The sequence below is a fragment of the Herpailurus yagouaroundi genome, unplaced genomic scaffold, assembly GCF_014898765.1.
Source record: "Herpailurus yagouaroundi ecotype Mexico unplaced genomic scaffold, PumYag 569, whole genome shotgun sequence".
Taxonomy (NCBI): Eukaryota; Metazoa; Chordata; class Mammalia; order Carnivora; family Felidae; genus Herpailurus; species Herpailurus yagouaroundi.
The window spans coordinates 3,191,095-3,213,089 of NW_024412786.1; the positions used below are offsets into that span (position 1 = coordinate 3,191,095).

Consider the following 21,995-nt stretch of genomic DNA (forward strand, 5'->3'; position numbering starts at 1 on the left):
CTCCCTGTGCGGCCGCCGAGCCGAGCGGACGCCCTCGGGGCCGCGCCGCAGCCCTCTGCGCTCCCCCCTATCATGCCCGGGGCCCGGGCCCGGGCCGCCCAAGCAGCCAGGACACCATGCCCGAGGGTGGCGGAGGAGACAGCGGGGAGGTGCCCGCGTTCATCCCGGACGGCGAGCCGCTGCGGGAGGAGGTACGGCCGCTGTGTGTTGGGGGGCCGGAGCCGGGGCTGGAACAGGGTGAGGGGGACAAGGGAGGGGCCAACCCCAGGACAGGGGCTGAGGAGGGAAGTCCCCAAACCCCTGTTGCCAATGACGTCATTAGGGTAGCCGGCGCCCTGCGAGGCTAGGGGCTCGCGTGGGGGGTCGGGGTGGGGCGGCTGGAAAGGGAGGAGGGGGCGATTCCAACCCCGGGCGCCCCTTCTTCCCGCCCCCCGCCCTCCCGTGACGTCAGCGCCCGGCTCCTGCGCGCCCTCCTTCCGCAGCGCAGCCCCTCACCCCCAAGGCCCCGGGGTCAGGCCCCCGGCCCAGCCCAGCGGCTCACGAGGTGCCCGGGCGGCGCCTGCAATGCAGCAGCGGTGGCCGGGACTTGGGGGAGGGAGCGGAGGGAGGAGGGGAAAGAGGAAAGGAGGAGGCCTCCGGTTCCCCTTTTCCCTCTCCCCGTGCTGAGGCCACAGGGCCCGTCCTGCTGGCTGGGACCCCCAGGGTGGCCCCTCCTCAGCCCTAGCCAGGAAGAGGGTCCGCAGGGGCCTGGAGCCCCGTGTGGGGTGCTGGGGTGATAGGTGGTGAGTGGCTCTGTGTGTTTGGGCGGCTGTGGTGCGCCTGCGGGCGTGTGAATGTTAGTCCGCGCCCCTCACACCTCGGGTGAGCTAAAGTCGGGTGACGGCGGGGGCCTTGGCTTGAGCGATGCGGTCATGCGTGCATGTGTTCCGTCGTGGGTGGGTTTCTTCTGCGGAGTCTAGGGTGGGTGTCAGGTGGCAGTAGGGGTGGGGTTGGGGGTTGCGCACCGTGGTCAGGTGAGGGTCTGGCGTGTAGCCGGGCCTCCGTCGGTGTGTCATTGGTATCTGCGTGTGTGTCCTGTGGTGGGCGGGTCTGGGTGGGGTGTGTGCCTGTGTGCGTGGGCGAGCGCGTGCGCCTGGACACCACGTTCCGGTTTGAGGGGTTGTGCCCCGGGCACTGGGGAGGGTCTGGTGCCTGGGATGAACCGGCAGCGCGCACGTCTGTGGCTGGTGGGTCTGTGACAAACACGGTGGGGGTGTGGAGGTGTGGGTGCGTGCATCCGACTGGCCCTGCGGGTCGTGGTGGCGATGTGTAACTGTGGTGGGTGACTGGCGGGGTAGGACAGGCCGCCCTGGGCTGGGCTGGGCTGGGCTGGGCGGGGCGGGGGGGGGGGGGGGGGGGGGCCGAGCCGCGGGGGTCCCTGAGTTTGGAGACGTGGCCCCTTGACTCCACCTCTGCCGTCCCCACCAGGCCACCTCTCCCTTCTCTTTCTCCCCGCCTTTCCCCACCCCCTCCCCACTTCTGTCTCCACAGGCCCCCTGGAGGTGAGGTGGGGGCTGGGCGGGCAGCCCCGCCTGGGAGGGCAGGCCAAACCCTCTGGGCCCGGGAGTGGCCCCTGCTGCCCAGCAGCTGTGTTCCACCCCCTCGGTCTCGGCGCAGATGGGGAATGGAGGGATGGAGGACGGGGGACGCGCTCCATCTGCTCCCCCCAGACTCACACCTCCTCCGTTCCCAGCTCTTCCTCTTTCTCACTTAAGAGCTTCTCCCAGTCTCCAAGTTGGAACCAAAGGACCAGAGGGAGTCTCAGGGAAACAGTAATACTATTTATTCCCGTGGCCAGACCCTGTGCTGAGATCGCCACGCGGACGATCTCGTCGAATCCTCACAAACGCCCCAGTTTACAGATGAGGAGACCGAGGTCCAGAGAGGGACCTGCCCGAGTCATACGGTCGGTGGTGGAGCCGGCACTGCCTCCTGAGCCGCGGGGCTCTAAAGCGCATGCTCTTCCCCCTCAGGACCCCTGCCGCCCTGGCCTCCCGTGCCAACAGGTCCAGGAACCGGGGCCCAGCGAGGGCAGGAATGTGGCCACGGCCACACAGCAAGTTAAGGGTAGAGCTGGGACCGGCGCTCAGGTTTCTCAGTGGCCAGTCGCGTCCTTTCTTCTCTTGGCAGAGATGGGTCTGTCTTGTCCCTAGGTGCCCTTGGCGGAGATGATGGGGCACAGTAGAGGACAGGCTCGGGGCAGATGGGCCCGAGTTGGACTCCTGCGGCTCCACGGCGGCGAGTTAGAGCTAGAAGGGTGAGGCACGGAGCAGGGGGCTCGCTCCCTCGGAGCCTCGGTTTCCTCCTCCGTGGAGTGGGGAGCGTCGCCCCGCCTCCCTCGCGGGGCTTCGGCAGAGGGCCAGGCGCGGGCCGAGGCCCCGTCCTGACCCGCGCCTCTCCTCTCTCCGCCCCGCAGCAGCGGCCCTTGAAACAGTCCCTGGGAAGCTCCCTGTGCCGCGAGTCGCACTGGAAGTGCCTGCTGCTCACCCTGCTCATCCATGCCTGTGGCGCCGTGGTGGCCTGGTGTCGCCTGGCCACGGTGCCGCGGCTGGTCCTGGGGCCCGAGGCGGCTCTGGCCCGCGGGGCCGGGGGCCCGCCGCCCACCTACCCGGCCAGCCCTTGCTCTGACGGCTACCTGTACATCCCGCTGGCCTTCGTGTCCCTCCTCTACCTCCTCTACCTGGCCGAGTGCTGGCACTGCCACGTGCGGTCGTGCCAGGCGCCGCGCACCGACGCCAACACCGTGCTCGCCCTGATCCGCCGGCTGCAGCAGGCGCCGCCCTGCGTCTGGTGGAAGGCCACCAGCTACCACTACGTGCGGCGCACCCGCCAGATCACCCGCTACCGGAACGGCGACGCCTACACCACCACGCAGGTCTACCACGAGCGGGCGGACAGCCGCACGGCCCGCGGCGAGTTTGACTACTCGGCCCACGGCGTCCGCGACGTCTCCAAGGAGCTCGTGGGCCTGGCCGACCACGCGGCCACGCGGCTGCGCTTCACCAAGTGCTTCAGCTTCGGCAGCGCCGAGGCCGAGGCCTCGTACCTCACCCAGAGGGCCCACTTCTTCGGCGCCAACGAGGGCCTGGACGACTACCTGGAGGCCCGCGAGGGCATGCACCTGAAGGACGTGGACTTCCGCGAGTCCCTCATGGTCTTCGCGGACCCCCGCAGCCCGCCCTGGTACGCCCGCGCCTGGGTCTTCTGGCTGGTGTCCGCGGCCACGCTGTCCTGGCCGCTGCGCGTCGTGGCGGCCTACGGCACGGCCCACGTGCACTACCAGGTGGAGAAGCTCTTTGGCGCCGGCTCGCCCCCGCCTGGGGCCGTGCCCAGCGGGCCCCCGCTCTCCCGCGTGGCCACGGTGGACTTCACCGAGCTCGAGTGGCACATCTGCTCCAACCGGCAGCTGGTGCCCAGCTACTCGGAGGCCGTGGTCATGGGCGCCGGCGCCTACCTCCGCGGCTGCCGGCGCTGCCGTCGCTCCCTCAGCAGCAACTCGCTGCCCCCCGCCCGGCCCAGCGGGCCCCGCCTGCCTTTCAGCCGCAGCCGGCTCTCCCTGGGAGCCGGGGGCCGGGCCACCCCGGGGGTCTTCCGGAGCCTGAGCGGGGGGCCGCTGGGGCGCCGGGCAGAGGACACGGAGCCCCTGGAAAGCCCACCGTGTTACGAGGACGCCCTTTACTTCCCGGTGCTCATCGTCCACGGCGACGGCGGCTGCCAGGGGGACGGGCAGGGTGCGCTCTGAGACCCGCACGGTCCCCGGAGCGGCCTCCTCCCCGCCGTCCCACCGTGGGCTCCCGACGCCCGAGCGGTCGTTGTCCAAGACGGGAGGGAAAACGGACCAGCGCACGAGGGGTGGGGGTGGGGCCAGGCCCTTAAACAGACTGAAGGACCGGAGGGCGTAAGCGGACGCGGCCGAAGTGGAGTCTCTGAACTGTCCCAGCATGGCTCCCGCCCGCCCCCACCCCCCCCCACCCCCACAGCCACGTTCCACCCCTGCACTGTCTGGTGATCTGGCTTAGGGCCCTCTCGGGCAGGGCAGGGGGGCGAGTTTCCAGAGAGCCTGAGATGGGGGACGAGTCCTGGGGACAGCTGTTGCATGCAGCGCAGGGCCGCCTCTGGGCTCCGCCCTACGTGGCTGAGGCCGCCCTGGGAGCCCTCGAGCGACCCAGAAGCACAAATTGGTGGTTTGGGGCCATGCCCAGTTGGGCTGGCCTCCACGAAGCGGAGGAGCTGGCCGTGGGGCGGCACCGTAGCCTTGGCCCCACTACTGGCCCGAAGTCCCCCTCCTCCTGCCCTGACAGGCCTTTCGCCGCCTGCCCTCTGGTCTCCGCTGAGGGCCGGTCCCTGATCACACTCCGCAGCACAGCCCCTCTACTGGGAGCCCGGTTCTTAGAGCACAGCCTCGTCCCCCCCCCCCCCAGCCCCCAGTTTTTCCCTGGTACACCCTCCCCCCACCTCCAGCTCCCCTGTGGCCTGGGGTTCCTTCTCAGGGCCCTACCTTAAGCCCACATCCCCTGGTCTCGGCCCCCGTCCCTCACGAAGTCCACATCTGCCTCTGCCAGCCACGCGCACACACCCCGGGCTTGGCCCTCCCACTGCCCCCACCCCCGACTTCTCTGCTCTTCACCTTCCTGCTGACCCACGGGGCCCCGGGCCACGGGGCATCCGAGGGACCTCGGCCTTGGCCACAGCCTCTTGGACGATGCACCTGCTCGGCCATGGAGGCGCCTGCCTCTCCCATCAGTGGGGCCCGGCCCAGGAGACACCGTCCCTCCTCCAGGGAGGAGAGAGAAGTCCCTTCCCTTCCAAATGGGGTTTCCACCCCCTCTGAGGGGCCGGTGGGGGGAGGGGGGCGAGGAGGCAGAGAAGATGCAGATAAAATAAAAGGTATGAAATGGAAGGTCTTGTCACGTGCGTTCCTGAGCGGTGGGTCCAAGGCCACTACCGGCACAACGGGCTACCCCGGGTCAGCGATGCAATGCTCGGTCGTGGAAGGGGACACAGGGTCGGACTCCAGTGTTCCCAGGAGCAAGGTAAGCCGAGAGGGAACCCCCTGCCCAGCCTAGGGCCTGAGACTCAGGTTTGAGTCGCTGCAGCTGACTCCAACCGACCGGCACCCGGGGCACTTCTAAGGCGGTGTCCAAGCGGTCCCCCTTCTAGCCCGGGGCGGTGGGGGGGGGGGGGGGGGGGGTGGGTCTTCATTCTGCCGCTGGGCCTGCTGGGGACTAAGGGTCTGGTGACTGCTCCCCAAAGTGGGGGGGGGGAGTGGGGAAGAGTCACGATCTGTGGTGCAAATTCAGTTCCCCTGATGGCTGTCAGCTTTAGTGGTTCAGGGGACCGGGCACCGAGATGTTGGAGGACACAAGGTGGGAGACAGCCAGCCCGAATCGGCGCGTGGGATCTGAAGGCCAAGAGGAAGGTCAAAGCAAGGGCCGCCCTCACGCCCGGAAGTGGCATCTTCGCACGTATGCCTGTGCCGGGGGTGCACCGGGCCGAGGGGCAAATGTGGGTGGGATCCACTGCGGGCCACCCCTCAAGCCCTGACGTGGATCTGCGTCCACCTGGAGAAAGGCACCCTTTTCTGATTTGTGCAAAGGCACCATAAGGACTCACGGTGGCCCTAGAAGGGGGCCGAGCATGGGTGCGATTCCCCTGGGCGGAGACAGGGCAGGGTGTGTTCCGGGCCACGGGAGCTGCATTCCCAGAGGCACGGGGGCAGGGCATGAAGCGTGAAGAGGGGTAGAAGCAGACTGCCCTGGGAGAGTTGGCTGAGGCCTTCGGTACCAAACCCCAGAACTCATCTGAAAGCTGGAGCAAACTGGAGCCTCCAAGGTGGTTGAGCAGGTAAGCGACAAGGTCAGGCCCACATGTTAGCATCTTAGGCAGAGTCCAGCTGCTTGCTGGCCGGGGTGGGGGTGGGAGGGGGTTCAGGTCTTTGTCCAGAACCCACTTGAAGAAACTCCATGGTGCCCAAACATTTGAGGGAGCCGCATGGGCAGTGTGTGTGTGGGCTGGGGGCAGGGGGGTGGTTACTGGCTCCAGCTCCTTCCCGTGGAGATTGCGTCTTCCACCGTCCTCTGTCCACGGCCACCAGCTACCTGCTAGCCGTGATCTACTCTCCTCTCCTCCTCAGCAGCAGAACCCCAGTTTTACTTCCGATGGCAGTGAGCCCAGCTGAAAGGCCACATTTCCAGCCTCCCTGGCACATACAATGTGACTGCGTGACTGAATTTTAGGATTGGAGATGTAAGGAGAAGGTGTTGGAAAAGATTTTTAAGAATGCTCCTTGAAATAGAAATAATCTTGGTGAAGGCTAGTTCTAGCTCCTTGTTTCCTCCCGCATTCTGCCTGGGATGCAGATGTGATGGTTGGAACTCCAGCAGCAATGTTGGGCCAGGAGGTGACCTTGAGAATTAGAGCCATGTGGTGAGGATAGTAGAACAAGATAAAAAGCCCCCCGGCTTCCCGTGACACCATAGGAGCTTCCTTGTGTCGCCTGCTTCCAGAGTCTCAATAGAAGGAGACATAAGCTTCTAGTTTGTTTAAGCTACTGGTTTTTTCCCTTGTTTCTATTACTGGCATCCTATGTTCATTATCTACTACTACATAACAAGTTACCCCCAAATTTAGTGCCTTAAAACATCAATAATCACTATTATCGCTCCTGGTTTCTGTGGGTGAAGAATTCAGACGGAGAAAACAGGTACGGTTTCTCTCTGCTCTGGGACACTTAAGGGGCCTCTGCTGGAAGACTCTGAAGCCAGGGGTGGCTGTTAGAGCCAACACTGAGCCGGGAGAATTCTTAAAAGGAAAAGAATGTCTGAGGAAAGGGACAGAGCCTTGTTCCAAAAAGCTCATAGTCCTCTGCCTTTGCTCTCTGATTGAAACCTGACACAGCACGGCCAAAACAGAGCACCCGATTTCCAACCTGCGCCCCAACCCTGCCCCTCTCTGTCTTTTCCATCTCGGTAAACACTGCCGCCGTGGTGCAGTGGGCTCTTTGTCCTCAGACAAAGGTAGAGACGTGGGTGCACATGGGCTCTTTGTCCTCAGCGCCCAGCTCTCCAGCCGTCCCCTACCGTGACCGCTCCTACCCCACCCACGCACACGCACCCCCACTGGGTTATTTTGAAGAAGATCTACAGGCTGTAGCATTTCATCCACGAACGCCTTCCTCACTTCCCCGCGTGAAAGATATCACCCAGGACTCTCCCTACACCAGCTCTCTAAGCAGCCCCCCGGGTCTTCTCCATCTGAAGCCACCACCTTGCTTTGGGCCCCCAGGGGCCCTCCCCCAGTGACTACCACAGACTCTATCAGGCGTCCGCTTCACCTCGTCCCTTCCGGCCCATGTAGCGTCATCTTGGAATGTTACTCAGATCACACCTCTACCTCACTCCAAATACACTGGTGCCTCCCACCAAACATCAAATATAGCCCAGGCTTCTGCCCCAGCCCTCGGACCCCTGTGGGCTCTGGCAGATGCCCCAGGCTCACCTGGAGCCTGATCCCCTTTCCTTACAAAGTCTCAGCCACGATGGCCTTGTACCCGATCCTGGAACAACCTTCTTCCCTCGAGGTCTTGGCACACACTGTTCTCCCTCCTAGAGCACCGTTCCTTCCCCTAGTTCTTCCCTCGCTCCGCTCAACACTTAGGGCTCAGCTTGTGTGTGAGTCCTGACCGTCTAAATCCACGTCCCGCCAGCCCCACTGCTATCCTTCGCCTTGGCTCGCTGTGTGCAAGTTCATTATCTGTTTCTTCTGTGCGAACTAAGGCTCTGGGGGGGGGGGGGGGGGCAAGGGGCACCTGAGTGGCTCAGTCAGCTGAGCGTCCAAGTCTTGGTTTAGGCACAGGTCATGACCTCACAGTTCATAGGTTCGAGCCCCGTGTTGGGCTCTGCACTGACGGTGCAGAGCCTGCTTGGGATCTTCTCTCTCCCTCTCTCTCTATCACTCCCCTGCTCAGGCTCGCTCGCTCTCTCTCAAAATACATAAGTAAGTAAATAAATGGAGTCCCCCGCTCCCTGAAGAAAAAAAAAAAAGAAAGCTATGGGAGGCAGATGGTCACAGATGCAGATCTTTGAGTCGGACAAAGTGCCAATTCTGCCGCTACGACCTGGGTGATACCACACTTAAAACAGGGCTCAAATATAGTAAATGCTCAGTAAATTTAGCGATAATCATCACTAGTACTACTCTTGTTGTGAATCATCAACAGACACTCCCCATCGCATAGACACGCGCTTCACCAGCTGCCAGCTCACGCAATAGATGTCCAGTGAGCTTGGGCTAAGTGAATGAGTCTTGAGCTCCTACTGAGACCTCCAACATCCCGGGGCTCCTGTGTCCCGAGGATGGAGCAGCGGAACCCCTTAGCCAGTGGCCCGGGCCAAAGGAGCTTTATGATCCCAGGAAGGTGAACGGGCCCAAGAGGGGCACCCAGGGAAACGTGGGCTGCGCGCCCCTCCCCCGCCCCCGCCCCGCCGTCCAGAGCAAACCACGAAGCTTTGTGTCTCCTTGATGCGGGCCCAGGACCCCTGGCCCCTCAGAGCTTCCCCCAGGTGGCTGGCCCCCGCATTTTTCACGAGTTTCATCCTCTCTCTTACGTCACCCACACAGCCGTCTATTCTCCGGGGCTCGTGAGTATGAAGTCATCGCCGAGGTGGCCAGGATGTATCCGGAAAGGGTGAGGAGCATCAGGCGTCCAGCCCCAAACTGGCCACACCCCTCAGTCAGGGCCAGCAGCGAGTGCTGTTGTCCTGCTAGGTGAAGGCAAAAAGCTCCTACGAGTCCGATTCAAGAGACAGAAAGAAAAACAGGCTGGCCCACTTCACAAACGCACATCAAGGGCCGGAGGCGGTAGGACTCCAAAGAGGAGTTTCTATCCAGGGGCGCCTGGGCAGCTCGCTGCTTGAGCATCTCACTTCAGCTCAGGTCATGATCATGATCTCACGGTTCGGGTTCTTGGGTTCGAGCCCTGCTCTTCGCGCAGAGCCTGCTTCAGATCTTCTGTCCCCCTCTCTCTCTGCCCCTCCCCTGCTCACGCTCTCTCAAAAATAAATAAGCATTAAAAGAAAAAAAAGAGGGAAAAAAAAAGAGAGGAGTTTGTGTCCAGAATGTCAGCTGAGACCAAAATCAGCTGGTTTTCAGTAACCCATGGGTATATTCCAAAAGATAGGTGTATTTTTCTTCTCTTTGCTATTTAAAAAACTTGTAAAATGAAAGAGACCAAAATAAAAATACTGAAATCTTTCAGTAGAAGAATTTCACTGGATGTGTTATCAAAGCACCATATGTTACGAAAGACGACGACAGTATAAAGACTAACGTTTTAATAAGCCTCCAAAAAACCTAAAAAGTGAATATAGGATCCTTTAAAAATGCAAGAAGTGTGGACATTTATGAAGTTAGGGTCTGAGTTGCCCTCCTGAACTGCTTGCTTAGCTCAGCCTGTTTCCGGAGTCGAACCCGGAAAGCGATGGGCCGTGAGCACTGGTCCTCGCCGGGCAGTTTCTGTAAGGCCTCCAGCCGTGGGGCAGATGGAAACTCAAATCTCTGTCGTCGACCTGGACCTCTGTCTCGAGCTCCCGCTTCCGGCACCCAGTTGCCTTCTTGACGCATCCACTCAGGTGACCTTCCAAGCCCTGGAGATGCAAAACTGACCGTGTCATTTATCTCCCCAGACCGGCTTCGTCTTTTTTTTGTTCTTTTTTAATGTTTATTTTTGATTTTTAAGAGAGAGAGAGAGAGAGAGCGCGCGTGAGTGGGGGACGGGGAGGGGCAGAGAGAAAAGGGGACCGAGGATCCAAAGCGGGCTCCACGGTGACGGCGGCGAGCCCGACGTGGGCTTTTAACCCAGATCGTGATCTGAGCCCAAGTCGGACGTTCTACCACCTGAGCCACCCAGGCGCTCCTGGCTTCTTCTCCTATGTCCCTGCCTCCGTGAATAGCACCTTCCGGGAGCCAAGACCCTTCAGCCACCATTCCTCGCCTTCACAGTCAGCCCGTCACGGAGTCCTGTTCATATCTGCTCGCCAACCACCTCCCAGTTTTGCTCTCTCCTCCTGTGCCAACCCTGCCTCTGCCTAGGTTCGCATCCCACCCCCTCCTGCCTGGGCAGTGCCCCAAGTGGTCCGCCGTATGTATTCTTGCTGTTCTAACTTGTGGTTTCTCCGTACCCCTGATCCCTTGCGGACTCGCTGATGCACAGTAGGGCTCTCAAAAAAATATTGGAAAAAAGAGCGAATGGTTTATTATTTTAGTGGGCAGGGGGGTCCTGTGGCATCCACCTGACACTTCCCTCTGTGGTAGCTTTTATTCCCACGGGGATACGGCGCTTTGTATTGTGTCCAAATGTCCCAAGTCACACACACAGGAACCAGGAAGATAGCCCTGGGTGAGTACTCTGTGAGGCTGTCCCACAGCGGGGCACCTACTAGGGCAGAAAATAAAATCTATATAATTTTTATTATTTGTTTATTAGTGAAAGAAACTGCCACTTAAAAGTTGCCTGCTTGGGGCGCCTGGGTGGCTCAGTCGGTTAAGAGTCCAACTTCGGCTCAGGTCATGATCTCGCGGTTTGTGAGTTCGAGCCCCACGTCGGGCTCTGTGCTGACAGCTCAGAGCCTCGAGCCTGCTTCGGATTCTGTGTCTCCTTCTCTGTCTCTGCACCTGCCTCGCTCACACTCTGTCTGTCTCTCTCTCTCAAAAATAAATCATTTAAAAAAAGGTGGCTGGCAACTTTCAAGCGGCAGGGTCTCTCACGAAGAAACAAACCAACGATGAAAAAAATAGATTTTTCTCTTCTGTCGCACTTACCGGATGCTCCACGACAGGACCTGCTCCCTGTGGCTAGTGGAATCTCACCCTGACCTAGAATTCTCTTCCTGGTCCCTAAGCGTGATGGGCCGAGTGGTGGCCCCAAGTAAATATGTCCACTCTCTAGTCTCTGACACCTGTGAACGTGTTACCTTGCACAGAGAAAGGGGCTTCGCAGACGAGATTGAAGTTAAGGACCTTGAAGTGGAGAGGGGGTTATTGTGAGCTATCCAGGTGGAGACACATTTCAACCAGTCCTCCGGGGACTTCCTTGATCTCCTATTTTCAGCGGCCACAGAGAGTGGAGAATGACTGGAGCCTGGGGAAGCGTCAGTCCGTGGGTTGGGCAGCTAATGGGTGGGATGGACTGACCTTCCCATTCCTTCCTCCGAAAGTCTTGTAATTCTCTCCTCTGTAGCCTTCCAAGGGAAGTCTGACCCTTCCAGTGAAGGCCAGTGCTAGGTCTAGGCTGGAGTGAGCCCTCCGGAAAAAGCCACCGCCAGATGTCTGTGTTAGAGCAAGAAAATCCACCTTCCCCTGAGAACCAGCCCCCCGCCCGCCCCCGCCACCAAATTCCAGGTGTGCGTGTTCCTCATAGGCCTCCATCAGCCACCCTGGATGTGACATGGCCTTCCCAATCTGACTCTGCAAGGCACCCACGGGTCCCTATTCACCTGTCATCAGCCACCAGGGGCAAATCTGGCAGCGGAGTGGAGAAAGCGGGGAGGGGAAGGGTTATAGGCATCCCCAGTCCCAAACCTTCTTCCCAGTTCTCCCAGCGTACCTCCATCAGGATCCCGCTGTCTAACAAGGCCCTTCCTTTGATGTAGGACCTGCCACACTGCAGCAAACTCACAGGAAGCCCCAGAATATTATGAAACTTTGAAAGAAACACAGAGACACCAGACATCTGTCAGGCAACTGGCAAACCGCTAGCTTGAGGCTGTTCACAGTTTCAACATTGGATCGCCCTGCGTTCCTTCGATGACATAGTATCTTTGTGAATCTGGGCTTAAGTCCTATTGGGAAAGTCGACGCGTAACAGGAAATGAAGGTGACGATGTCCAATCTGATTCCAAGTTTTGAGAAGCTGTGCAGTGTCCAACAGGCACATACTTCACTAGCCAGCAATTGTGATTACTTAAGAATGAAAAGATTCTTGCATCCTTCGAAACTTTGTTTAATGTTTATTTATTTCTGAGAGACAGACAGAGAGAGACAGAGCATGAGCAGGGGAGGGGCAGAGAGAGAGAGAGGGAGACAGAAACTGAGGCAGGCTCCAGGCTCCGAGCTGTCAGCACAGAGCCCGGCGAGGGGCTTGAACTCACGAACCACGAGATCATGACCCGAGCTGAAGTTGGTCGCTCAACCAACCGAGCCGTCCAGGCGCCCCAGTTCTTGTATTTTTCAATGTATGCATATTATTTTTTCAAACGACTGCTGAGTTATTAAAATACATATTTATAATACAATATTTATTTAAATATAATACATATTTTAAATATGTTTCTTAAATAAAATACATAAAATTTAAATATAATACATATTTTAAATATGTATTTTAAATAAAATACAATATTATAATACATAATTATATTGTTTGGACTTAACTATTTATTAAATGAAACTGTTAGGCATTTAAAAAAAATGTTTTAAGTACGCTTCACACCCAACGTGGGACTTGAACTCACCACCCTGAGATCCAGAGTCACACGCTCCACCAACTGAGCCAGCCAGGTGCTCCTGTTAGAGGTTTTTTGTTTTTTTTGTTTTTTTTGTTTTTGTTTTTGTTTTTGTTTTTGTTTTTTTTTTGTCGTTGTTGTTGTTTTGGTTTGGTTTTTGTTTCGGCCCGGGGTGCCGGGAAAATCTCACGGAGGTACTCAGATACCGTGAACCCAGGGGGTTCAAGAGCCTCTGCCATGGGAATTTGATGGGTCTGGGACTTCAGTGTTTGCCGATTCAGCTCTCCCGTGATCAGTTTCTGGACCCTGTGTTCAGGGCTCTCTGGTGCGAGCCGAGGCAGACGGAGCTTCTCGTAGCAGGTTCGTGCAACCACCCTGAACTTGCTCACTGGCTTCCAGCAGGAAACCTTGACGCTCCCCATAAAGAGTCCTTTTTCTCTCTGCCAGATTAGTGTGGCTCTGGTTGACACTTTAGAATGCCCCTTTTTCCAAATGAGGAGCCAAACATCGAGCCACCAGAGACCCTGCCTCAGAGTTCCCCAGCCCTCACGTAGTGAAGCTGGAATCAAAGCAAGGCTGTCTGGTGCGGGGTGACTGCCCTCAGCCACTACTAGCTGACTCCCAGGAAGAACTAAATCCCTGAACTCACCAAAACCATGCTAAAGCATGGCCACCACCAGATGCCCTAAACCTGCACCAAGACCTGACTCCGCCCCTCTTGTCTGCATCCCACAAGGTCACAGACCTCAGAATCCTCCGCCAGAATCACAGCTGACCCCTCCTGGGTTAGGAAGACGTCACGAATCCCACCCCCGCCCCCCACTACTGCCCCCAAATCACAGCACAATCAGCCCAAGAGGTTACACCTTGCAGCTTCTGGCTGAAAGCAAGTTCCCTCTGTCAAGGTCAATCCCGATGGGGCTTTTTCTGTAGACCTGCATCGTTGGGAACACCTCAGGGATATGTGTGTGGTTTTCTTTATTCACAGAACTAGATTTCTGAAGTATGTCCGTATTCGAGTGGAGATCAAAGAAGCCCACCCGAAAGAATTGTGGACTGACAGTGAACTGTGGATTGAACAAAAGTTCTCCTTGAAAGGGCTATTTTGAAGATTCCGATTCTGACTTTGGAGGAGCTAAGATGATTGGCAGTGGAAGGAATCACGTAAAATGCCCTAAGTAAAAACGTATTGACTTAAAAAAAAAAAAAAAAAAGCAAGTCCCCTGAGAGGTGGGAATTTTTTAATCAGAGACATGGCTGTCACTGTGGCCTGGCTCAGCTCCAGGGATGAAGATCACAGAATCTACTGGGGTTCAAACCTCCACTTACTAACTTGGTCAAATGGGGCGGTGGCTTAACACGAGGCACACAGGCTGAAGTGCCTTCGGCCTCCTCGTCCGTCAATCACGGTGAGAATGGCACTCACTGCATGGGGGTTGTTACGGGCCTCAAATGGGTGAAGACATTTAAAGCCCTTAGAATAGGACTAGGCATATAATAGCTGCTGCAAGCTCTCATTATTATTTTCACTATGATTTGCCACCAAACCCTACTCCCATTCATAGTGGCCAGGGCGCCTGCGTCGGAATCTCATCTGGAAAGCATCTTATTCTCCGGGCTTTGGGTTGGTGGGGGGGTGGCTCCACCAAATGCCCAGCGCAGGGTGTCTAGCTGGGTGTTGGTACCTGCTGGAATCCGGTAGGTGTTAGTTCTGCCCCTCTTTAACCTCAGCTCCCCAGTCTGTCCCAATAACCTTTGAAAAACAGTTCATTGAGCCCCTGGCACTGACTCCTGGAGCCCCGGTCTCGTGCGGGAGTGAGCAAGGGAATATTTTCAAATGTAGTGATGAGCGCTGAGATCAATCCTCCAAAAACTGTGACTCTCAGCTTCCACATGAGGGTCTCTGAGCCCGAACCCACTCCCTCCTGCCAAATACACACCCCTGAGGAACGTGTCCACAGTTTGGAGGGCTAGTTGGGGGAGGGGAGCACCCAACATTAACAATTTAGGTGACAGTTTGTGCTTTCACCCCTGGGAAACAGGATTCGTCCATAAAGAACAGCTAAAGTCCCACCCGCCACTGCAAAGACTGGCAGGGGCCGCCTCTGCTCACAGAGGCCTTCTTGGGGGTCTTCCAAATATGATGGAGGACACGTGAGTGGATCTGCTATTTTGCCGGTCTGGGGGCAAATATTTGCCAAGGCGGCCAGTATTTGAATAACACAAACACGTAATAAATACTTTAAGGAAGTTATTTATTGAACCCTAGTGTGCTTTGGGAGAGGGGCCGGGCTTCCCGGTGCCTGCAAGTCCCGGCGCTGAAAGCAGGTGGCGCCAAAGGCCCATTCATCGACGCCATCCACCGGACTCTCGACCTCGTCTCGGAGCTCCCCCCAGAGAACCTGCAATCTAGACGACCGCAAGCCGTGAGTAGGGAAGGAGAGGGTGCCAGGGCTAGGTTCAGGGGCATCCTGGTCAGGGACAGGAGTTCGGATCCACTAGTCTGAGCATACTCAGAAGGCGAGTCCTGGGCCCCGGAGTCCCGAGAAGGTGGAACGTGTTGGTGGGCGTGGCTATGCATTCACAGTAGGTGGAGCCTGAGAGAAGTCGGGGCTACGCTCTCTGTGTGGGCGGTACTTGTGCTCAGAGCCCCCAACAGGGGGCGCTCTGGGTGGGCGGGACTTAAGGGATCTTCAGGGATGGGGTTTGTGAGTATTCTTAGTGGGCGGACCCGAAGACTCTGTAGGTGGGTCGTTATCTCAGTGAGAAGTAAGGGTGTTAGCAGCTGTATGTGGGCGGAGCTTTCCCCAGTGAGATGGTCCTGGACACCGCCCCTATCATTTAAAACTGCGAGGGGCGGGGCTTATAGCTGGGGGCGGAGCCCGACGAGGCTCTTAAGGGCAACGCGTAACCACGGGAAGGCGGAATTTGCAGGTCTCCTGGACTTGGGGGAAGTCTCTGCGGGATGTTCTGCACCGCTGAGCTGGGTCTCAAGCTCCGAAGAGGGGCGGGGCTTGTGGTTCAGTCGGGTTGGGCACGCTACGCGGCGTGAGGAGAGAGTGTAAACTCTTGGTGGAGTTTATACTTCCTGAAAGCGGGAACTAATTAAGAACTGCCCGTCTGCCCAGGCCGCCCTGAGAAGGTGGGGCTTATGGTCCTGGTGGGCGGGGCCATCGTTACCGCTTCGGCCGGGGCGGAGCGGATAGAGCAGAGGGGCGGGGCAATAGTTCTTCGAGAATCTCTGAGCTGGCAGGGGGAGAGGCTTGTGGCTTTGGTGGGCGGGGCCTCTGAAGAGATCCCGCGGAGAGGGTGCCGTGACAGCAGTGGGTGGGCGTGGCTCGTAACTAGGAGGGACCTATCTGACAGTGCCGGGGTCTGTAGGCAGGAGAGTTTCGCGCCTGATTGAGGCGGGGTCTGAGAGTCAATGGGCGGAGCCTACGACACAGCTCCGGGTCTGGGCGGAGCCCGGGCTCGGCGCAGGCGGGGGTTCTGCCCTGGGAGGCAGTCTGTTTAGGCCCGCACGCAGCTCCGCATCTGTTGCTCATTACGGGATGACAAAGAGCCGGCTCTGGGCCCCCTTCCCCACTCCCATCCCCTCCCTCCGACAGCAGTGCATTTAACTCCTTCCTGCCTTTGGGGCGCTCTGGATCCCCTGCCCAGGGTCACGGGAGGGAGCTCCAGTCTGTCCCATCCTGGCAGGCTTTGTCACCCCCTAGAATGCGCCCACATCTCCTTCTCAGACCCGGGCCTCTGGACCACCCCGCGACCTCACTCTCCTGCATCGAATCTCTCCAGCGGAGTCTCGGAGGTTAAAAACTCGGGCAGGATCTGGCGGGGGCGTCTGGTTTGAGTTAGGGGAACTTGAGAACGGGGACCGGGGGCGGTGCGTAGCGTTCCCTCCACCCCCTCCACGGCCCCCGGTTCGTCCCCAGTTATGGCCCCTCCTCTACCGGTCCCCTGGGGCCCGGCCCAGGCCCAGGCCCAGGCCCTGGGGCCAGAGGGTGGCATAGGGCACCCCTCCTCTCCTGTCTGGGTGGTCGTGGTGGTTCTGCTCTGTCCTAATTAGAGGCCCCTTAGAGACTGCAACTGAAAAATTACAGAGGCAGTGGGAACCGGCGCCTCCCTGGCCCAGGTCCCGCCTCTCCGGGTCCCTAAGGCAGTGAGCCCAGGATGATGGAGTTTGCCAGGTTCCCCCAGGCTTTGACTATCCCATTCTGGATTCATGGGACACCTCAGCATGGAGCAACTTGCACAAGCTCTGGTCTCCTGGGTTCTCTCTGTCCCAGCACCACCCACATGGAGAAGGGCAAAATGTGACCCAAGACTGGAAGGTCTTACTCAGAAGCCTGCCAAGGGAGCTGGATATGGGATATCTCTCCCAGGTTCTGTGCTCTCCCCATCTCGGCCTGCTAGGCAGACTCCCACCTACTCCCCAGAGCAGGGAGGAAGGGCACCTTCAGAACACCCCTAAACCAAGGGAATGGTAGCACCCTTGAGTGACCCTGGGCCCCAGCCACCAACTTCTGGGCAGCCTGTGGGCACAGAATAGGAGGTACCAGAAGACAGAAACTCACCCACTAGACTCCCTTCACTCCCCAGAATCACCAGACCCAGAGTTTACCTTTGACTCCTAAATCCCAGTTTGGCTCCAGTTCAGCAGAAGCCTTCATTCTAGAATTCTCCCCCATATTCAGCCTCACTTTCTTGGAGTTTTGGTTAAAAAAAAAAAAAAGGAACAAATATGAAACTCTCTCCATGCCAAACCTCCCACTCCTGGGCTCGCTGTGTGACTGTAGGCAAGGCTCTGCCCTCTCTGGGCTCCTGTTTACCTGAGAATCTCTGAAGCATACTCTTACCTTATTTCCTTGGGCCCAAACAAGCTGAAGGAAGGTCCCCTCTTTTTGCTGAGTCCTCCCAGACCCTCCCCTCAGACATCAATGGGGGTCAGGAACTTTGGGTGAGGTTGGCACCCCATTTATTGGAGAAGACCCCAGCACCCACCCCCTGAGGTCCTGGGGGCCTCGGCGTCTCCTCAGTCTTGAGTGCTGGGCCAGGGAGCAGAGTCCCCAAGAGTCAAGTCTGGTAGCTGACTGACAGAGGAGCCTGGCTGGGTCCGGGGTGGGGGCAGGAAGCCCTCTGTCCAGCTGGGCAGCTCCCATGAGTCCCTGGTGCAGCCTGGGCCATGTGTCCAACGCACGCCCCTTCCCCCCACCCCGCAGAGGGGGGGCTGCGCCCCATCACACGCTGGTTCTGCAGGTCTGCACCCCCGTGAGGCTGCCCCGGTGGGGCACTGGTTCTGTTGGGCCCTTGCTCCCAGCGTGGGTGACCCAGCGATAGCAGTCGGTAACTCGCTTGTTGGGTGCGTGGGGGCCGCAGCGGGTGCAGTACACAATGCCCAGTGCGAGTAGGACCACCAAGAAGACGCACGTTGGAACGAGGAGAGCCACCAGCAGCCACCGGTCATCCCTCCGGCTGTGGCCTGCCAGACTGGCCTCCCCCGGGGCTGTCGGGGCTGCTGTGGGGGCTGCTGAGGGCAGCCATGGGGCCAGCTTGCGGTCATGGGCACCTTCCCTTGGGACTTGTGGGGGTTTGGAATGGGGGCGTGTAGGGCTGGTGAGTGAAGTCTGGTTAGGGGGATGCTGAGGGGGCTCTGAGGTGAGGGTAGTGCGGAGGGCCGGGGGCCGGGTGGCAGCAGGTACAGGAACTTGATGGGCAGGGGGCACAGGGGATCTGGAGGTAGTGGTCAGAGGGGGCTGGACCGTCGAGGCAATGGGAAGGTGAGTGGCCTGGGCTTTAAGGACTGGGACATCTGGGGAGACAAGGGATTGATGGGCTCTGGAAGTTGTGACCAGAGGGGTGTGGCTGGCAAGGATTTGAGGCAAATGAGTGGTAGTCTGAGTGTCAGTGACATGGGTGTCCGGAAACACAGGGGACTGGTGGGCAGGGGACAGTTCAGGGTATCTGGCTGAGATGATGGGGGGCCGGTGGGCGGGGGGCCGTGCTGGGTGAGTGGCAGAGATAATGGGGGGCCGGTGGGCAGAGGGCAGATCTGGACGGCTGGCTGAGATCATGGGGAACTGGTGGTCAGGAGGCAAAGCTGGGTGCCTGGCAGGGATCATGGGGGGCTGAGGGGCCAGGGGCGGGCGGGTGGCAGAGATGACGGGGGGCCGGTGGGCAGAAGGCAGTGTGGGGCGTGTGGCAGAGACCAACACAGGCCGGGTGACGGAGAGCACCGAGGAGTGGTAGGGGCCTCTGGGGGCACTCAGTGGGGGTGGCCAGGTGGGGTCCAGGTAGGGCATCCGATGCTCTCCCTCCTCTGGGAAACTAGGTCTGTAGGCCAGGCCGAAGTCAGGTGGCTGCGTGGCCTCCATCCATGGGATCCCAGGCACCTCTGTCCAGCCACCGTCAAAGGTCTCCCAGGCCTCGTGTTCATCCTCTTCGTCCTCCCCGTCGTCCAGCAACCCGTCCCCTAGGTCATGGGAAGCCCGAGCGCCCGTGGCCCCCGCAGGGCTGCAGCTGATGCCATCGGCCTCAAGCTCGTGGCCCTCGCTGCAGTAGCACTCGAAGCCACCAACGTAGTTGACGCACATCTGCTGGCACACGCCGGCGATCTGGCACTCGTCCGTGTCCACGCAGCGGTGCGGCTCATCCTCGGCCGGCCGGAAACCCAGGCGACAGTGGCAGCTGTAGCCCTGCGGCCCACCGGGCTCACACTGCTGCTCACACGGGGCGTGGGCACAGGGGTCCTCGCAGCTTCGCCCATCGGCTGCCAGCCGGAAGCCCTCGGCGCAGCGGCAGGACACGCGACCATCCACCTCCTCCACACACTCGTGCTCGCAGCCCCCATTGTCCGGGCCGCAGCCGGTCCCTGGGCACAAGGGCCCAGCCCGAGACCAGCCCACGCGGCCCTCGGGCTGCTTCACGCACAGCAGGGAGGCCTCTCTGCCAGCCTGGCAGGGCACAGCAGCTACGGAGCCGAAGGGCAGCCACTCAAAGTCGGTGGAGACCAGGTGGAAGGGCGTGGTGTAGACCGCAGGGCCCGCCTGGCCCGCCTCATCTGGCAACGCGGGGCAGGAGCCCTCGAAGCCGAACTGGCACAGGTAGCCGTCGACGGCCAGCGTGCACGAGCCCTCGAGCCAGCGATGCTCTCCACTGGCCTCAAGGGCCGCGCAGCGCTGGGCCGGGCAGGGCCCCCCTGTGGCTGGTTGGGCCCAGTTGGTGAAGGCCGTGTCCTGGTCTCCCGTGGTCCACGTGAAGCCGCGCAGCGGGCGCTGCGGTTGGCACTGCCGGGCCTGCCGCTGCAGGCCGATCCACAGCAGCCGGCTGGCCGGGCCGGGCCCCACCAGGCTGTCCACACGCTGGGCCTCCTCGGGGGTCCGCGGCGTGGCCAGGTCGCCCCCCAGCTCGCGGCAGGCCCGCCAGGCCTCCAGGAAGGTGCGGCGCCGCGGGAAGAGCGCGTAGCAGCTGCCGGGGCCGCAGATGGCCCGGGGCTCGGCCGCCCAGGGGGCCTGGCCCAGCGTGGGCACCGCGGCCGCCCAGGCCAGCAGCAGGCGCAGCAGCATCGCGATGCCCCCCGACTGGCCCGAGCCCCGGCCCGCGGACGCTCTTGACAGGGGGTGGGACCGGGGCCTCTGGCGGGCGGGCCGGGGGCGGTCCTGGGCCGGGCTCAGGCCTTGTAAGGAGTGGGCTGGGGCCGCTGCCAGCTCTCTGCTCCCGCTCCCTCGGGGCCGCCCGAGCAGGAAGCGGTCGGGCGGGGGGCAGAGGTGGGGGGTGCTGGAGGGTGGGGGCGGGGGGAGGTGCAGCTCGCGGACTGGGAGTCGAGGAGAGGGGGAGATGCCTGCCCAGCGGGCCGAAAGACCCTCAGAAAACCCCAGCGCCGTCTGGGGCTCTTGGTGGTGAGCTGAGGTCCCTATCCAGAGACTCGCCGAGATCCGCTGCGGACACACCGACCCCATCGCACTTGCGAACTGTCTCTGGGCCCAGCTGCTCATCATACATGTGGAAAGTCGCTCTGACTCACGCCCCTCACACCACACACGTGCGTACGTTCCTCTCCCCACACAGGAGCCCTCTCTCAGCACCTCAGTCCCCTCATCCCAGCTCTGCACACGCGCACCCCCTTAGACGCACATACTTAAGTGGCGTGGCATTCTACATGTCCTCACGCATGACATCCTTCACATTCGTGTGCAGGCCCTGAATGGAAACCACCTTGATCACGCGGCCATGGGCATCATCAAACCCTCATTTATATACTAAACTCCTGCCTCAACCTCCCCCCACTCCTCAGCTTCCTGGCTCCAGCTGGTGTGTGGGGGAAGGAGGGGGGGCGGGGGGGGCGCTGCCCTCCCTTCACCTCTGCTCAGCCTGGGGCCCTGGGAACCTGGGCTTAGAGGGGGAGGAGGCAGCCCCCAAACAGGAAATGCTTCTCTGGGCTCCTGCTGCAAGAGGGCAGGGTGCATGGGGGAGGGGGCCAGGCGGGGGCTAGGCTGCACTCAGGGTGAGCAGGGCCGGCTGGGAGGGGACTGGTGAGAGGCCATGCATGGGCGTGAGGTTCACAATGACACATACGTGTGTATGTGACACAGGCGTCACATGTGTGGAGCCCTCCCTGCCCCCGGAGTCTGCTGCGTGGGCCTGGCCAGGGTCCTCCTCCCGCCCCTCTTGGAGGCCTCTGGAGGCATGTGCACTGAGCCCATCATCCAGGCCGGTCCCCGGGGAGCTGGTTGTTAGATTAACCCGTGAACACCCACTGCACTCTTGGCAGAAGTTTGAGCTGGGGGACGGGGCATGGAGGAGCGGTTCTGGCCCTCAGTGCTCTGCCACTGATGTGCTGTGTGACTGCTGGGAAGTCACTGACCCTCTCTGGGTCTCCGTTTTTCTTATCTACAAAATGGGGTAGTGTGTCAGGGCCTTTCAGCTCAGCAGGGCTATTGTATCATAGCACTCAGTGTTTGCAAATGTGCTTTGTCAGCTGCAAAGCATGAGGCAAATGTTCCTTAGTCTTCTGAGCACATCATCTGGGTCGGGGGTGGGGACCAGGGCAGCTTTTCTAACCACCTCGCGGTGCCAGGGCTGGCCCTGCAGACATGGCCCGTCCCCCTGAGAACCCGGGCTTTTGAAGAGCTTGCTATCTGCCTGGAAGGTCATTCTTTCAGGGTCCACGTCTGTGAAGTGCAGAGAATTATCCCCCTTCTCATGAGAGGAAAGTCAGTATGGGGTAGTTCATCCTTCCTTTGGCTCAGGCCCAAAGCCTTGAGATCATCCTTGACTCCTCTTTCTCCCACACCCCACGTCCAATCTCTCAGCAAATCCTGTCGGCTTCACCTTCAAAATAGATCCACAACCTGACTGCTTCTCACCACCTTCTTTGCCACCCTCCTCTGGCCTATGCAACTGTCACCTTCCACCTAGGTTCTTGCAATAGCCTCCCCTCTGGTCTCTGTCTTGCCTTCT

The 21,995-nt window shown here is 59.9% G+C and overlaps 2 protein-coding genes and 1 non-coding gene across 3 annotated transcripts; 1 reads left to right on the forward strand and 2 right to left on the reverse strand.

Annotated features, from left to right (window-relative positions):
• Positions 1-6: 6 nt before the first annotated feature.
• On the forward strand, positions 7-4,939 carry TMEM151A (transmembrane protein 151A). Its single transcript, XM_040466047.1, has 2 exons — positions 7-191; positions 2,456-4,939. The coding sequence occupies exons 1-2, from the start codon at positions 117-119 to the stop codon at positions 3,779-3,781; spliced, it is 1,401 nt and encodes a 466-aa protein (XP_040321981.1). The 5' UTR covers positions 7-116; the 3' UTR covers positions 3,782-4,939.
• A 7,584-nt stretch (positions 4,940-12,523) lies between these two features.
• On the reverse strand, positions 12,524-12,596 carry TRNAQ-CUG (transfer RNA glutamine (anticodon CUG)). Its single transcript has one exon. It is a non-coding gene; the product is annotated as a tRNA-Gln (tRNA).
• Positions 12,597-17,491: 4,895 nt separating this feature from the next.
• CD248 (CD248 molecule) lies at positions 17,492-20,138 on the reverse strand. Its single transcript, XM_040466332.1, has one exon. It carries the CDS (start codon positions 20,099-20,101, stop codon positions 17,777-17,779), a length of 2,325 nt encoding a protein of 774 aa, XP_040322266.1. The 5' UTR covers positions 20,102-20,138; the 3' UTR covers positions 17,492-17,776.
• Between the last annotated feature and the right edge of the window lie 1,857 nt (positions 20,139-21,995).